The 17,782-nt window shown below is 36.2% G+C and overlaps 2 protein-coding genes across 2 annotated transcripts; both read right to left on the bottom strand.

Annotated features, from left to right (window-relative positions):
* Positions 1 to 151: 151 nt before the first annotated feature.
* Positions 152 to 11,125, bottom strand: LOC121991688 (protein REDUCED WALL ACETYLATION 2-like). The gene is made up of 16 exons (XM_042545690.1): positions 10,940 to 11,125; positions 10,324 to 10,415; positions 8,927 to 9,067; positions 8,771 to 8,827; positions 8,624 to 8,696; positions 7,627 to 7,785; positions 2,844 to 2,993; positions 2,490 to 2,745; positions 2,286 to 2,407; positions 1,561 to 1,647; positions 1,384 to 1,472; positions 1,231 to 1,293; positions 1,086 to 1,142; positions 868 to 964; positions 615 to 773; positions 152 to 510 (listed from the first exon to the last, which is right to left on the bottom strand). The coding sequence occupies exons 1-16, from the start codon at positions 10,970 to 10,972 to the stop codon at positions 505 to 507; spliced, it is 1,641 nt and encodes a 546-aa protein (XP_042401624.1). The 5' UTR covers positions 10,973 to 11,125; the 3' UTR covers positions 152 to 504.
* Positions 11,126 to 11,830: 705 nt separating this feature from the next.
* Positions 11,831 to 17,217, bottom strand: LOC121991686 (protein AGENET DOMAIN (AGD)-CONTAINING P1-like). The gene is made up of 3 exons (XM_042545689.1): positions 16,662 to 17,217; positions 15,631 to 16,047; positions 11,831 to 12,409 (listed from the first exon to the last, which is right to left on the bottom strand). Exons 1-3 carry the CDS (start codon positions 17,103 to 17,105, stop codon positions 11,963 to 11,965), a joined length of 1,308 nt encoding a protein of 435 aa, XP_042401623.1. The 5' UTR covers positions 17,106 to 17,217; the 3' UTR covers positions 11,831 to 11,962.
* Positions 17,218 to 17,782: the final 565 nt, after the last annotated feature.

Below are 17,782 nucleotides of genomic sequence, written 5' to 3'. Positions count from 1 at the left end.
TTGGGGAAAGAGCTGCTGCAGTGCTGGTTCCAACTGTATTGTTTTAAAAACCACACCAGGTTGAAAGCCCTTCGACCGGTTTAAGTCATTCACATGGCACCTTTTCTTGTTGAACTAATTCAAAATTTGATTCAATCAAGATCTGGTTAGATTCGCTGCAATTCCTAGGTTAAGTTGAACTGGTCAATCATGTATGGTTTGTAAAACATTGTATCAATAGATGCACAGCATAACGCACGTGGTAAAGATAGCTGAAACGAGTAAAAAATTGAATATACGTATGATAATTATTTAGGTTGTAATGTCATGCCAGGTGGAGATACACTTCCATTCGTATGCAATATGTTGTTTCCTGTCCTCTGGTACTCCACGCAGACGCTAATAGTACGTCTGTTTCATCTTCTCCGCCGTTAATATTTGCGAAAACCTTCACGCTTTTGCAAACTTGCAACTGCAGTAACTGCTCTGTTTCCGTAAGCTCCTAATTTTATACACTTTGGCGCCTCAGACCTAAACATGCACATGAAATGTGACAAGGAACATCACATCAAAATTGGGCATGAGTAGAAATCCATTTTCCAAATTTATTTATAGAGTTGAGAGGAAATGCATACCAGCATTTTTGGAACGTTGACAAGCACTAACGACATTGTGTACAGGATGACTGAGACCACTACAGCAGTTATGACATTATAACTGAGGCGCTTGTTGTCTCTGCTAGGCAGAAATGCCACCTTCAGTGTGTTTGTCAACTCGAAAAGCCTATGTGAAACCTGCACAAAGGAACCAAGTAATGGTCAACTTCTACGTGCAAGCATTCATTCAGTTGCTAAAGTATGTTATTGGGCAAGGAGGTCAGCCACGCACTGCAACATATAATGCAGTGATGAGCATGAAGTTTAGTAATGGATAGTTAGGAATAAATGACAGCAACCATCGTGGTTGTCCATTAGGAACTCCTGATCTGAAAGAACATAGAACTCAATTAAGCTTTTAATCCAAGTGCAATTGAAAAAAATGTATTATGTAGTGTCCACTATGAACTGAGGAAATCCCAGGTATATCTAAGGATATATGTGGCAGACCTGAGCCAGATATGAATTTGTGATATGTAGGTCTCCAATGTAATCTTTCCGAGCCACCTGACATAATCACAGATAGGTTTAAAATTTCATGCAGTATGATGGTGAAAAACAACAAAATATAATAGGAAAACAGACTGTTACTTACGCAAAAAGGGTCAAAGAATAGCTACGAAATGGTTGGGTGAAGTTCCTCAAGGTGATATAAACACTAAATTCACAATAGGAAAATGAAATATTAGAAGCTAACACGAATCAAGATTGTCCCAAAATGCATGATATATTCAAAAGATATCCATACGTTATTGGTATCCAAGAAGTATATGGATGATACTTATTGTAGGTAATCTTGTCGAGCTTGTAGATGTAATTATACCATAAGTATCCAATCTGACATAGAATAAGAAACCATCTGAGAAACAAAATGCTGGAATAATTATGAAAGTAGTATGAAAAATGTTAATCCAATAAAATCTACCATTAATGTAACTGTCACAATAAATGCCTTGATTGATACTCTTTTCCTTGTTTCAGCCTCTTCAAGCTTTTCCATCCACTTCTCTACCTGTAAGACAAATAAAATACATTTGACAAAGACCACAATATATATATTTCAAAAAGATATCAGCATTCAAAGCAAAGAGGTGGTACTAGTTGTAGGACCACTTGTGACAGCATAGAAGTCATTTTAATATTAACAACTTATTTCATGTATCATATTTGTGAATCGTCAACTTCCGCTACAAAAGAAGAGATGGACAGGTGATAGACATGGTTGCACAAGGTGGGAGTTATCTATCAAGGATCTATAGATCATGGATTTCCAAATAGATCAATTTCAATGCAAATCCACAGTTGGATGGGATTGACTGAAGTCCAGTTAGTTTGGGCAGAGGAACTAATAAAAATCATTCAAATCAGCTGAAAAGCCAGCTAGATTATAAAGAAATAATACAGGAGTTGGATGATAATATTAGAAAGTTAGGAAATAGCACATACAAAACCCCTAATGCAGTAGATATGAGAACATTAAGATGAATCTGTGGGATTGTTAGAAATATAAACATTAACACTTATTCAGAAGTACCTAATTGAAGTTTTAACAGAAAATTATCTATGATCTGGGCATCTTCAAAAATGATCAATAGATTTTATAACTAGGAAATTTAATTTAATCAGAGTAGAAGCACATTTGATACATACAGTTGGATGATAGTAAGCATATATCATTCCAATAATCCATATATATCGATCAAGTCCGGACCGGAAATGCCATTCATGCAAACGAGGAAATTTGGGCTTCGAAGGATCTGGATCACTGTAACCTGGATATTATGGGTGAAACAAGTTAATTGAGATAAAATTAAAGATAAAGGTCCTCCTGGTCAAACTTTAAAGTGTACCCACCAAGGAGAAATGTAAACGGACTCCAAACAATATCAAAAACCCCAGGGATCTCCCAGACCAAGATAACAACAGAAAAGCAAGTGGCAAACTTTATTGCAATCACGGCACCAATCTCATTGTATTTGTTTAGAATTCCAAGTGCACCATAGACCATAAGGGTGAACAATGTGTGCATGGGGCAGATATAGTACAACGTATAGTCATTGTTGAGGACAATGCAACAAAATGCCACAAAAAAATTAAGGCGCCACATCATCTGTTAGACAAAGCCAAAATGTTAGCAATATTTAGTTAAACATAGGAAAGAAACCAGAGGGTGTGTCAAAGAAAATGCAAAAGAAATAACAAAGTCACCTGAGCAAATCGAGCAAGGCTAAAATCCTTTCGTACATAATAGTAAGAGAAATTTCCAAACCCAGTCATCCATACATATGCAGCAATGAAAATTCGAATTGCATTGTAAATTTCCTTCGCATTGAAGTAATGATACATTAAGAACAAAACCTGTACAGAAAAGAAGAATGGTAATTACATAGAATTAGGGTCTCATATTTATCTGAATATTAAACTGATATAGTTTCAATCTTTAAGGATGACTCTGAACAATGGGTTTGCACAGGATTGGGTAAAACCTGTCAAATATTATCACATCCAAAACACAATAAAATTTCAGAAGAATGAGAACAACTTCAGTGTTTTTCCTATGCTTCTATCATTCATTTGCATCATCTGTCATTGCTCTGAAAAGCTGTCCAATATAATGGGTTATTTGATTGAGCATTCAGGATGTACATAATAATTCTGCAAATAGTACTTTTTAGGTTTCCTACTTCTAGATAGATCTTATTTCTTAGCTTATCAGCATTTCCTTTCATTTCAAAGAAAATTTGTAAGAAAAAAGATGATATTTACTTAAAAAACCAGATGAGAAACATTTTGTTTGTGGTTTAAATTGTTTGAAATGATCCTAACTGCATTTTAAAAATTTATATCAATTTCTAATACAAGACCTTAAAATATCTAGGTGCACTATCAAATCCCTACAGGTTTTTCTAACTTTGGAAATAGAGGACAACAGGAAGATACTCTAAACTGGCATTCCCTTTTCAGGAATCAAATGTCTTGTATCTAATCATGTTCCTTCACAAGATTACCATTTTAGGATAAGTGTATTTCAAGCAATGAAACAGAAAGGAGGAGGGAAAGGATAGAAGGGAAGTTTAGGAAGTGGAGGTAGAAGAGAGGGAAAAGAAGTTATTTACTTTGGAAATGGAAAGAAGAAGAGGGAAAGGAGCTTGGATGATGAAAAAAGGACCTAATTATCCTTGTTTTCACAATCTCACCTTCAGTGAGACACAAACTTCTAAATGGTTAGCCATGATTTCCCACAAATTCTTCAAGTGAGGGAGAAGCTCCTGAAACCTCCTTCAGTGAGCCAAGATCTGTTTTGATGAGCTGCTACCACCTTCAAGCGAGCTTGTGAGCTAGCTGTATGCAACATGAATCCCAGGAGACCGAGATGAGAAATGAAAAAATCAAGGTAAAGGGTGTAATATTAACCAAAAAGCAGGGTTATGCTTGTCTTCTCGACCTTCAGTTCCCTCCTGCATGTGCCCAACCAATTTTGGACAGACACCAAAATGGAGCAAAATCTTTCCACAGAAAGGCACTCCCTCTATAGCTTTTGGTGTGTAGTAAATGGCTGAAAGGATAGCAAAGTGAGCACCTTCCCTTCCCTTCCCTTCCAATCAGTATACACAGCCTAAGTATATATCAGTTCGAAGGTGAATGCAAGGATAATTTTGGGTGACCAAGTGATCAATTTTTGCCTTGGTTTTGGTTTCAACTGATTATATGTTTCTACTTTGGCACAAAAGACCTAAATTTATTTTGAGATATCAAAATATCAATGCAATAGAGTCTTCCAATACCAATGCAAGTTATGTTCAGACGATCAAACAGAAAAATCAAACTATCAATTCACATGAATGCCTTTGATTTAGACGTAACTAATGCTCTGTCCAAAGTAATGCTTCGAGAGAGAAAAACTCCCAACAAAGAAGTTCTACAATGATAGCCTAAAATGAAACTGACAGAAGAAATAGAAGAGTTGGAATGAGAAATATAAGAAAAAAACCCCTGAATTATCAGATATATTAAACAAAAAAAAGAGAGAGAAATGCAACCAACTCTCCTTCAATTTTAGTCCACTGTGAAGTTTTCAGCCTTGTTTACAAGTGTTAGAGTGTATACTAAAAGCCTAGCTTTTGGTATAAACAAAAATCACATTGGTCAAATGTCTACATTTATGATAAATGTAGTTGTTCAATTAATTTATATTGTAGATAACATGGTGTGTGGTGTCACACACAGAGGATCATGTTATCAGTACCTTATAAATTATAAACAGTAGCTCACGACCATAATGGAAAGGAACAAACCATTGGAAGGTCGTAGTGTAATTAGGTATTAGTTTATCTTAATTATATAATTACACTAGTACACTTAGAGTGTATTGAGTAGAACCATTAGAGGTCATTTCTTTTATACTGACTTTATAAAGAAACAAAGACCTCAGTTATTATGGAAGTGTGTGCTCTTAATCATAATATAATAACAAGCACATATATTTGATATTTATTTCTTTAATTTATCAATAGGTGAGATTTAGTTCGATGAATCAATAAGCCCGAGAAGTTGAGAAATGATATCACTTATAGTGTGTGTTGTTGATTATAAAAGGAAACTGTGTCCTAGTGATCTAGGTTGAGAATGTCCCCAAGAGGAGCTCATAAGGATTGTCATGTTAAATCCTGCAGGTGGACTTAGTCCGACATGACGATGAAGTTGAGTGGTACTACTCTTGGAGCTAGATATTAATTAAGTGAGTTGTCAGTAACTTACTTAATTAGTGGACATTTGTTATCTTAAACACAGGGAGACTAACACACTCATAATAAGAAGGAGCCCAAAATGTAATTTGGGATTGGTGCGGTAGTTCAATAATAGTTCTTTAGTGGAATGAATTATTATTGATGAAATTAAGTTATATGTTCGGGGCGAACACGAGATGCCTAATTTCATCGGGAGACCAAAACCAATTCCTCCTCTCGGTCCCTATCGTAGCCTTTTGTATATAGAGATTTATACCCACCATATACCCACCTTCTTACCCATCCTAATGAGGCCGGCCAAGCTAGCTTGGAACCCAAGCTAGGGTCGGCCAAGTCCAAGTGGATGAGCCTAGTTGGTGGCCGGCCAAAGCTTGGGTCCCAAGCTTAGGTGGTCGGTCACTAGAATATTAAAAAGGATTTTTTATTAAAATTATTTCTTATGTGGATATCATGGATTTTAAAGAGAGTTAAAAATTAAAATCTTCCTTTTTATAGCTTTCTACAAAAGATTAAGAAAAGATTTAAACTCTTTCCTTATTTGTAGTTTAAAAGGATGATTTTAATTTTTTGGTAAAAACTTTCCTTATTTGTAAATCATCTACATGTTTAAAGGAGAGTTTAAAATTTGAAATCTTTCCTTATTTGTTGATTAAAGGAGGATTTTAAATTTTAAGAAAACTTTCCTTTTTAACCATGTTCATGATTTAAAAGAGAGTTTAAAATTAAATATTCTCTTTTATAAGTTTCTACAAAAGATTAAGAAAAGATTTGATATCTTTCCTTATTTGTAGATTAAAAGAGATTTTAATTTTTAGAGATAACTTTCTTTTTATCCACATGTTTAAAAGAAAGATTTTAATTTATTAAATTTCCTTTTTATAAACCAATCATGAAGGGATATAATTGTTGGAGAAATTTTTATAAATTTCCGGAAGCAAATAAGGAAGTTTTAATTGGTGTTTAAAATTTTATTTGCTTGGAGAATTTATTTGTTGTGGCCGACCATTAAAATTTGAAAAGAGAAAATTGTTTTAATTAAATAAATTTTCCTTTTCAATGGCAAAAGAATTAAGGAAGTTTTTATTAAATTTTCCTTATTTGCCAAGACCAAGGATTATAAAAGAGGGGGTAGAGGAGGCTTCAAGGCTAACGACTCTATTCTATTTTTCTTTCTCTTTTCCTTGGTGTTGTGGCCGGCCAACCTCTCTTCCTCTCTTCCTCTTGGTGGTGGCCGAACCTTCTCTATTGGCTTGGAGCTCTTGTGGTGGCCGGATACTACTTGGAGAAGAAGAAGAAGAAGGAGAGAAAGCTTGTATCCCTTGGAACTTAGTTGGTGTTTTGTTCTTCGTCCTTGGTGAAGCTTCTTTGTGTTGGCCGAACCTAGCTAGGAGGAGAAGAAGGTGCTTGGTGGTTTCTCATCTCGGAAGATCGTTGCCCACACAACGTCCGAGGTTAGAAGAGGAATACGATAGAAGATCAAGAGGTCTTTCTAGAAGGTATAACTAGTAATTTTTCTTTCCGCATCATGCTAGTTATTTATGGAAATAATACCAAATACAAGAGGCTTACGATTCTAGTATTTCGAATATGTTTTTCGAAGTTGTGTTCTTTTGTTTTATTTTTTTTTCCTTGTGATTTGATTGTTCTTTTCGGTTAACCTAAAGTTATTTTAGGAAATTAAATATTAGATTTCTATAAAAGGTTTGTCTAGTCGGTGGTGGTTGCTCCCATATCCAAGAAGGCCATGTGCCTCGCCACGTCAGTACTGGGAACCAATTATGGAAATTAATATTTAATGGAATTAATAACTTAAGGCGATTTGGGTCGAACGTGTTAAGTTCCGCAGGAAATCCAAGTCAAAACCTAAAAGAACAAATAGATTAAGTTTTGGATCAAACGTGTTAAGTTCCGCAGGCGATCCAAAATTTAATTCAAAAGAACACGTGGTAGCTAGGAAAAGGTTCAGACCTTTGTACAAAATTTTTGTACAGTGGAACCTCTAGGTTTTCCGAGTAGCAACCAACAACAAGAACCAACTACATGTACACTCCCCAAACATGTTCCTCTCATGTGTTACATAAACAAATCGAGTGGCACAATGCCAAACAGCTCAGTTTGGTAATCTCTTAGAACATAAAGCTTTAAACTAGAATAATCTATTTTTTGTTGGAAGCCAATACAGAGAGTCCTAGAAAAAACATAATTCTCAGATGATCAAACATGAAACCAAATGAATAACCAACCTGCATCCATCCTTTCCATTCCTCAGTCTGATGCCTATTCAAATACAATATGGATTTTCCTGAGAATGTTGACTTGTCTTGGTGAACTTTAAATGAAGTCATCGCTGCCACAAGAATAAGAAGAAAGTAGAGAAAAAGAAAGAGATCGCGGCTGTAACTCTGCAAATAGACAAAATATAGAATTCAGATTCCTGTAATAAAGTAGACATTACTAATACTATCCAAACTCTAGAAGCAAAACCTTGTCCATCATAATCTAAAATGAATTACTGTGTTATCTTAAAACATTGGTTGGAGGAATAGAAGTCACAAAGCGCTGGACTAAATGCAATAAAGAGGATAATTCCTAATATTTCATGCACTTAGTTATATAACTGAGTTTGGAGTTTATATTTTATACCGTCTAAACTTTGGGTAAATTATACATGCAACCCTAGTAGTTCAATTTATTAGTAGTTTATGTACCTTGCATTTTTTTTCTCTGCACTCTGATTCAGGATTTAGCTGATGTAATCAAATTAAATTTAAACTAATCTATGTGACTATGTGGCAACGATGTCATATGTTATTTCACTTATGTCCTGTTTACCTGACCGGAGTCCCAAACCAACTCAACTGATCTGGGATCAGACAAGAAGACTTTAAAAACTGACCAAAGCCTCATATGAACGAGGTGCATGGATATTTTGTTAGACTTAAATATTACATCTAAGAAATGAGTTTAATTGCTAGATAAGGTAACATATATGAGTGGTGCATATTTCTTTGAAGCTCATAAACTGGTAAACTAGCCACTAATAAGACATCAGTAGCTTCAATATGTTGGAGTCCAGACCATATCCTAAGATGTCCATTACTTTGAAAGATTCAGTAGCCAAATAACTTTTTCTGATATACCTAGTGAAAACTGAAAAGTGTAATGTTGCAGCCACTAGTTTGTGGGAATCATAGTGAACTCCATTACAAGTACGATATCAAACATGAAAGAGGAATCTACCTTCTTTGATTCGCCAAATAGATCTGTACGATCACATATATAAAAGTAGATCAAATAAGCACCAAATTCAGATCTGAAAGTCATTAGATAGAAGTTACAATCATGTAAGCCACAAATGTTTATTAGTTAACCACAGAAATCACTTACATGGCCCTCAACGTCAACCGATTCTCTAGTAAGAATGCTTCGTCCATCAAAAAGAACCTAAGCAAGCCCAAGATTTGCAATAAAAATTCACCATGGATGAGGAATGAAGCAACAGAACTTTCCTAGGAGAATTTGTCAAGAAGGCAAATGATCTACCTTAAGAGATGTGATGTAGCAGAAACATGGGATACTTTGGGGGATGCTAATTGAAGGCCACCCTCTAATAAGACAGCTCGATCATCTTCTTTGTTTTGTTCTTTGTCCATTACATCCAAATTGACGTCTGAGCTTCTTCCACTAAAGATAAACCATAATAACTCTTTGCTATTAAGGTCAAACTTAAGAGAAGATAGCTTACAAGAAACAAATGCCACAATCTAGTCTAGGTAAAAACAAGGACTACTTATCATGGTCATAGTCCATGCTGGTGATTTTTGGTTATCATGGAAAGAACTAGTTGGGGTGAAAAATAATAAAAGAAGAAGGATATAAGCATAAATAAAATCAAGCACACAGAGTTGTCTCAAATATTGATATATTTCATTATCAAACCAAAAGTTCTTTCAAAAAGTAGTCACCTAGTTTGTGTGCATAAGTTTCAGTCTGCATGCCTTATCTCCGTATATTTTCATGGATATAAGTTGGAAAATTACTATGAAATCTTTTTAATGGGAAAAAACAATACAGGTAAGTGCAATAACAGTTAAAATTCCATATAAACTATTAACTAACTTTCAATAAGGATTAGGAAGTTGGCTTCTGTTTTTTCTGGTTACATTATTATGACATATAATTGTAAGATTTTGTAAATCATCACTAGAATAGCTTCTCTGACACTATAATATAAGTTATAATGAAAACATGTATAGAATGGCCCCTTTCCTATTAGCTTAAGGTTTGATGAATATTGGTTATCAAGTCAAATTTTAGTTGAGTTTGATCAATGACATGATGAATCAGCTAAGGCCTAATCAATTAGCAGAGGCACAAATTTGTCAATATACTTCAATTGGTTGCAACGTGCTATTTTCTCAAACAATAATTTTTTTGTTTTATGCAAAAAGACAAATAAGTTATCATTAAACAAATAAAAGTCACTTCAATGACAAGGGATGTGTTTTTGTGGCAATTTCATCTAAATTTAAAGAGTTGCTCATATAGAGTGGCCTTAGCCATGTACCTCTGCTTCAATTGGCTGCAATGTTCTATTTTTCTCAAACAAGAATTTTTTGCCCAATTTCATAGATTTTATGCAAAAAAAAAAAAAGGATAAATAAGTTATTATTAAACAAACAAAACCATTTCAATGACAAGGGATGAGTTTTTGTGGCAATTTCTCCTAAAGTTAAAGGGTTGCTCTTATAGCACGACTTAGCCGTGTACCTCCTTTTATTGCAGGCCAGTTTTGATAAAACTTCACTAAAGTTGTGAATTGCATAATTAACTCCACTATTTCAAGATAGGATGAGCTAAATTTTATACTATATTGAATGAGAATAACAGTAAGTAAAACTAGATAAAAGGCCACACGGTAAGAGAAAAAGAAAACTGACAGTTTAGGAGATGCTGAACTCTTTCTGTACTCCAGCCATTCTGAATACATCCAAGCTAAAAAAAGTGGGATAAATCCAAGCAAACAGGAAACCTACCATGTTACATAAAATACATCAGTTAAACTTGTATAACAGATACTTAGTTGCATTCAAAAGTAAAACTGAGAATAGTGAGATAATTGGTTTTCCCCCAAACCAAACCCAAAGAACCTTTCAGTAACAGATCATTTCTACACCACAAGAACGAAAAGTTTTCTGAACCAACCAATTTCTAATGTTTTAAGCCTAAACCACAAGAAAGAGAATTAGCCTTACTATCTTTCCTAGACAAAACAACAAATCCCTTCATCAGGTGAACTTTGTTTGCTCCGCGGATACAACTAGGGAACTCACTACAACTATTGAGAGCCCACCGATTCAGCAATGTCGCAAAAGATAAACAAAGATAACCGCACGCACATATCACACCTCCAGTAGATGCAAAAGATTGTAGATCGGAAACAAAACCGAATCTAAAATCGCTACGAAACCCCAAAAAATGAAAGGAAAGAAGCATCACTAGTGAGACATCAAATAGGAAGTGAACAAACCATCAGATCTTATTCAGGTCCCTTACCTGCCCCGGAGTTACGGGGCTCGAGATCGCCATGGACGATCGCACAGAGTAGATCAATTAACGCAAAGAAGAGATCCCGCAGAGGAGCAGTCGGTGGCGCACCAGATCTGATCCCCGAAGCTTATCTCGCAGCAATCATAGCAGAAAACAGTGGTTAATTTGAGGGAAATGGGACTATAATGGAGCGCGAGCGGCCATCCGGGTTTAAAAACACGGCGGTGGGTGAGCGAAGCACTACCAGAAAACCCATCCGCGAATCAAGGCCCCCGATTTACTCCTGGTGGACCCAAAAGATCCTGGAAGCTGATTGGATGGTGGCGACCAGGGTAGACTGAGGCGATAATTACCGCGCGGCCGCTGGGTGTCATTGACGAGAGTCACACGAGTGACGACTATAAGGTATCAGCGTCGGTGAACGAGCCGACGATGGGTCCCAAAAATACGATACAGACATTGCACAACCTGACCCAAATCTGATTGTGTGAAAATAGTGAATCAGGCACCGAGAGTGACTTTACAGGCTCACCCTGTCTAACCATGTTTAATCAGCCCATGGTTAAAAATAGTGTCTCAGAGAAAGACCAGATTAGCCAGGTTTAATTGATCCCCTCCCCGTCAGAAGCGTGACGGGTGCAAGATCCTCATTGTTACCTGAACGTTTCATCTTATCAAACATCTCGAGTGCCTCATCCGATCATATGAATACATTAAAGATGCTCGACCATTTCGACGACGTAATCGGCTTGCAAAAACTGGCAATGACAGAGCACGTAGTGCTCCCGCTACCATGCCTGATGCCTGTCTTCCCAAAATTTGAAGATGACGGGAGCGTACAACTAAAAGTCATACCAACAAACTTCCCTTTTCCAAATTCCTCCAAGATTATCAGAATACCCGAAATTCAGAATTTAGATTCATTACAGATGATTTCATTTGCAGAATTGCAGTTATATACATCTAAATGGTTCAGAACATGTTAAGGATAACAAGTAGCATATAATCCTTGCAGTTAACTGTAATCACTCAACAACGTACCGATGCTAGTAACTTCTGTGAAAACCTTACCCATCTTCCTTCGATCCAGTCCTGGTGAGGCCTTAGGCTATCATGCCCAAACTCTATCTCTTCCTTCCAAGACCTGAAGTAGACAACATACCTTCCATTCTCAAGAGCCTTGGTTATCACCCCAACCCACCAACCATCATTGTAAAATGCATCAACTTCTTCAAGGAACCTGAACCTATCGATTGCCGGAAATTCCGGAGGGGTAGGCCTGATATGTGGAAGATCTACACTTTCAGTTAGAAGCTCGGTCTCATCCTCTGTTTTGAGATTACGGTACTGGATAAGGAATTTATCCTTCCCGATTAACTTGAGCACGGTGGCTGCAAACCAAGCTCCAGAAAAACCTTCTTCGTCGCTGCTAACTTCAACCACTTTTCCTTCTCCAATATCCATTGATGGAAGAGTCTGTATATTCGGTTAAACAAGTCAAGAAAATAGGCATGAGCCTTAATTGTGCGAAACATGCATGCTAGTTCAGAAAATAATAATATATAAACCATATGATTCAATTATGTAAATTTTGCACATAGTGATAGGCATTGTAGCTACCAACGAAATAGCTAGTTCCATGATTTACAAATGTATGATTTCATTAGAGCATGAAAAATATAAGTGCTGTTTAGTTATTTGTTAAGTTTGAAATCCATTTACCCAAATATTCGCATCAACTATGAAAAAAATGGCACTGACAATTTCAATGATCAGAGGAACTTGAATACCAATCCTATCTCCCTACTGTAAGCACTATTCCATTTCATGTCTATGTTACAGCAGTATTGGGTCATTAGAGCAAAACAATAGGGACGAGGCACATGTTTTTCAAATTGGTAGTGCAAAGCAGGCTATGCTTCAACTTCTCAGATCCATCATTAATCTTCAGAAGAATACATATCCCCTCCATCCCGCAATGCTTTCTTTTTTTCATTTGACTTTCATATGCTCAAGAAAACTTAGAAAAGTGTTATGATCACAAAATCTAACCAAAAGACAGGGGTAGCCCAAATTTGTGAGGATTCTGTCAAGTAACATAATAAAGTAGTGGTAGTAGTACTGGTATAAACAAGAAAATTACCTCACCGAGGTATGGTTGATCAAATTGTAAAAAGGATTAATTTCTCGTGGAAATAAAACTGGCCACTGATTTCAAACCAGCCATGATCATAGACAATAATTTACCATCAAAACTAAGTTTTTCTCATTCCTATGATTTTATGTTGAACATTGCTCCAAATGATGAACTCAAAATATTCTTTTATTGTCCTAAGTGTTTCACTTTCATCCCAATGCATGATTTTAAAAGCAATGGATTTTTAATGCATAATGTTCCCATTGTAAAGAAAATTCCTTATTTCTCAGATCAGTTATTTGCACAAGAATGCAATATACCAGCTTCATATTTTTCTTTGTCACCCTAATTAGTTTGATGCCCATTTTTTATGCATGAATAGTTATAGCTGAAAGGGGCAAATGGTCGTTTCAAATAATATGGTTGACAGACTGATCTCAGTGGGGGGTGAATGATACAGATGAACAGAGATTTCCCTCTCACGGTCATTTTAGCTTGAATTAGAGTGCAAATCTTAAATGGAAATTCAATCCGTGTTTTGACTTAGGGTCCAAAGTAAGCTTTTACGTTGGCAAGAAGGCCTTTTTGACACTGAAAATCTGCCCATTTCTATAGTCCAACAAGTCATCAACAGCATGGCCAATTATTATGCAATTTATTCCTCCCAGCTAACTAATGCAGAAAAAGAAAAAAAATGAAGAAATAAATTGAAGAATAATTCAAGATTGGTAAATATTCAACAAAAGGAAAGAAATTGGAATGACACATCTTCAATTAAATTTTAACCAAAGATTTATATGGTTAGGTAAATTGTCAAATTGTTTAATAATTTAGGATTGTGGTATTTTTCTCTTTTGATAATTAATAAGGAGAATATTGTATTCATAATTATAGTCTAGCATGGTTTTCTAATTTAAATTATTTATTTCCTAATTTTGGTTGGATCTATAAAAGAAGTTCAAAGTATTATACTCTTGCAGTCAATAATAATTTCCACTTTCTTTTCTTTGTTTGGGAGTTTTCTTTGTGTGACATTTGTTCTCTAGCTAACAATTGTACCACATCAATAAAATAAGTTTTAATTGCTAGCCCTCATCATTAACTCTTGTTATTCAGTGGTCGCACATACTTTTATAAATGGGAAGAGACAATATGCAAAATTCTCTAGTAATTTGATGAATCACAAAACCATACTCCACGAATTTTCCCCTGTTGTCTCTCTTTGAATAGCTTCCTCTCTTCTCTCTCCTTTGCTCTTCTCATTCACAACACCATCCCCTTTACACTAGCTCTGCTCCTACACATTTCCAATCAAGTTCACTATTATTACTGCTAATAAAACACCCTCTTGATTTCTAGTAAACCGCTATCACCTCCTCCAATGCTGGCCAGTAATCAATCACAGCATACTATGGAAAACTAGTAGATTCTAGCAGTCTCTCTCTATTTGTGCGAGTAAAGGCCATGATTCAGAAACCAGGATAGCTGTTGATAATCAATCTTAAAAACTCAATTTATGATGCAGCGGATACTACTATTTGAAGTCCGTGCTAGCTCAAAATTAAGAAAAGAAAATGTAAAGACTCTAATTAAAACACAAGAAACTTATCTCAATGTGATTCATATCACCGTGTTGGCCAAAGATTGCTCAACCTAAACTTACATTGAGATTCTAGCAGCCTCTCTCTATTCGTAAGAGCAGAAGCCAAGATTCAGAAACACAGTAGCTATCCATAATCAATCTTCAAAACTCAATTTATGATGCAGTGAATACTACTATTGAAGTCCATGCTAACTAAGATTTTGGAAAGAAAATGAAAATACTCTTAACTAAAACACAAGAAAAGCTTGATCGCAATGTGATTCATATCACCCTGTGTTGGGCAAAGATTGCTCAACCTAAAATTACATTGATGTCATAGTTATTTTCAATGCAGAAACAACAGAAGGCAAAAGGGTCGCATAACATGACTATTTGCAACTCTTGCTAATTGGTATTCACACAGTAATCTGCTTTCGCATGAAGGTCAATACTAACAAAATTGTAAAACTAAAATGACAAGGCAATTCTTAGTTCAGATAATGTGCCTTACTCTATAATATAGTGTTATAGAAAACCACAAGTAGGGTTATGAAAGAACAAAGAGCAATCATCTGCACTTGCAAAACTGCCAACTATGGGATATTATTGGAACTATAATTAGTCTGTCTGTTAAGAATTACCACATCTACAACGAAACCCTAAAAGGATGAGTAATCATGTTTAAGTTGCAAACTATAGATTCAATGATGGCGGATATGGTTTTAATTTTAATTCCAATTAGTTTATATATTAGCATTTAACAGTTAGATATTAGGTCAGCATCCTCATGGTATACTGGTAGAGCTCTAGGAAAAAGTTGTGTCTAAACTTTTATAAGTGCAACCTAGATTAGTTAAATAACACGTCATAGATTGCTAATCAACCCATAAATAGTAGGAAGACGATTGTAACTGATGATCTTGAAAATATAAATACTAAATACAATATACACAAGCTTGTTTAAGACAGAAGTTCTACCTGAGGTTTCTGAACCCATTGTCCATTAACTAACTCATAATGATGGCGTAGTCTTGTAAGATTGAATTCTTTTTCTTTACCCCAGTGTATGGATTTCACTGAATAGCAGGAATTGTCATTGACCTTAGTTATCACCCCTAGCCACCACCCATTTCCATAAAATGCCTCAACCTCGGCATGTTGATCAAATTTAACTACGGGAACACAAAGAGGGCGAGGCCTGATATGCTGCAAATCAACAATTTCCCTCAGCAACCTCTTGTCACCCACATTCTTTAAGTTAATGTACTCCACCAAGACATAACTTTTCCAAATTGTCTTAACAACAAGTGCAGAGAACCAAGCAACAGGAGAACTTTCTTTCAGACGAGCAACTTCTACTTGAGTTCCAGGACCGTATGGTGTCTCATGGGGAGCCTGCAAATTAAACCCCTAGTTAAGATTCCTCAAGTCAATGAAGTAATTGGCATTCTAGAGAGCTAACGTCCATTAAGAATAATTACTATAATATCACAAGATATATCTAGTTTCCTTTGCTATGATAGAATAATGAACAACTAAAATAATAAGAAGAAACTGCTTGAACAGTGGTGTAAAGATCTAACTTAAGTCTATGTGAATGCAATTTTGACATTGGAACGAATACTAATTTGGGAAGTGACAAGAGTTCCCATCTCTGTCATATACTTATTAGTCAAAGGAGTCAAGTTTTCATCAAGAAGTGAATAGAAGGAGCATTTTCTTTACGCGTTACCAATCCAGCCAGATGACTTGGTATGCACTATAACATATAATCTACCTGAATAAAAATTAGACTGCACAACATTGTTGTTTTTGCTCTCTTTTTCAATTTGAGGTTTCCGAAAGAAGTCTATAATATGTCGAACTTAAAGCATAGGCATCACGGAAATAAGCAAAAACATAAGGAAGAGAAGTAATCCCAACTAAAGTAGAATAACCACAGCGGAAGATGGGGTTGAGAAAAGCTAACTGCAAACTAATTAGAAAAGGCAAAGGGTGGGAAGAAGCACCGGCGGGTTGGGAAGAACCCATTGCTCATCGATCCACTCAAGATGCGCCCTGAGTCGATCAGCCCCGAACTCGATCTCCTCCCGGCTGGCAGGGAAGCAGACGCGATACCTCGTCTGCCTCCCCTTGGGAGCCACCGAGACCACCCCGACCCACCACGCGTCGTTGTAGAAAGCGTCGACTGGCTGGTGGAGGGTAAGAAGCCCCAGCGTGGTGGCGCCGAGGTGGCGCGGCGGCCGCGGGCGGACGTGCCGGGCATCGACGGTCTCCCTGAGGCGGCGGGAGCGGTCGGACTCGTCGACAATGGCGTCATAGTCGACAGTGTAGCGGCGGATCTTGGGCATGGAGCGGACCACCCGGGCCTCGAAGTAGGCGCCGCGGAAGCCATCCTCGTCGGAGCTCACCTCCACCTCGTCGCCGGTCCTGAAGCCATCGGGCGGCGCCATTCCCGCCGGAGCTCTTAGGTTTGGGTTTCGGGCGGGAAAACCAAGCGCCGCTCCCGGAGCTGCCGATGCATCTGGGTCGCGTCAGACATTAATAAATGCTCGCGACGGGAACTGGGGGAAAGGCAGATGTGACAGCAGGCAGGTCGTTCCTGTTCTTCATAGTGAGGTGGCTTTTGATTCAGTCCTAGATAGGAATATAATCGAGTCGAGTCGAGTTGAATTTTTAAATATTTAAATTTAATTTATTTATAATCGAATTTAAATTAGGTTTTATTTAATAAATATATTTATAACTCACAAATTTATTCAAATTTTTATCGAATTTAAAAAAATAATAATAAATATAAATTATAAATTTAAATATTTATTAAAAATTAAATTATATATTTAGAAAAAAAATATTATTTTATTAAAATTTATAATTTTATTATAATTAAGAAATTTAATATATTTGTCTGTATGTTTCATAAGTAAAATATAAAATCTATAAATTCAATATCAAAACTATTTTTTTTTTATTTAAAAGTTGATTCATGAGCTTAACGAACATGTTTACGAGCTAACGAGCCGAATATTGTGAAGTTTGAGCTTGGTTTGTTTATATTAACGAAGCTCATTAAACGAGCTCAAACGAGCTTTTATCGAATCGAGTTTTGAATATCTCATGAGCGGCTTGG

This window comes from Zingiber officinale, chromosome 6B (genome assembly GCF_018446385.1).
Source record: "Zingiber officinale cultivar Zhangliang chromosome 6B, Zo_v1.1, whole genome shotgun sequence".
NCBI classification, from domain to species: Eukaryota; Viridiplantae; Streptophyta; class Magnoliopsida; order Zingiberales; family Zingiberaceae; genus Zingiber; species Zingiber officinale.
This window is presented reverse-complemented; position numbering and strand designations above follow the sequence as displayed.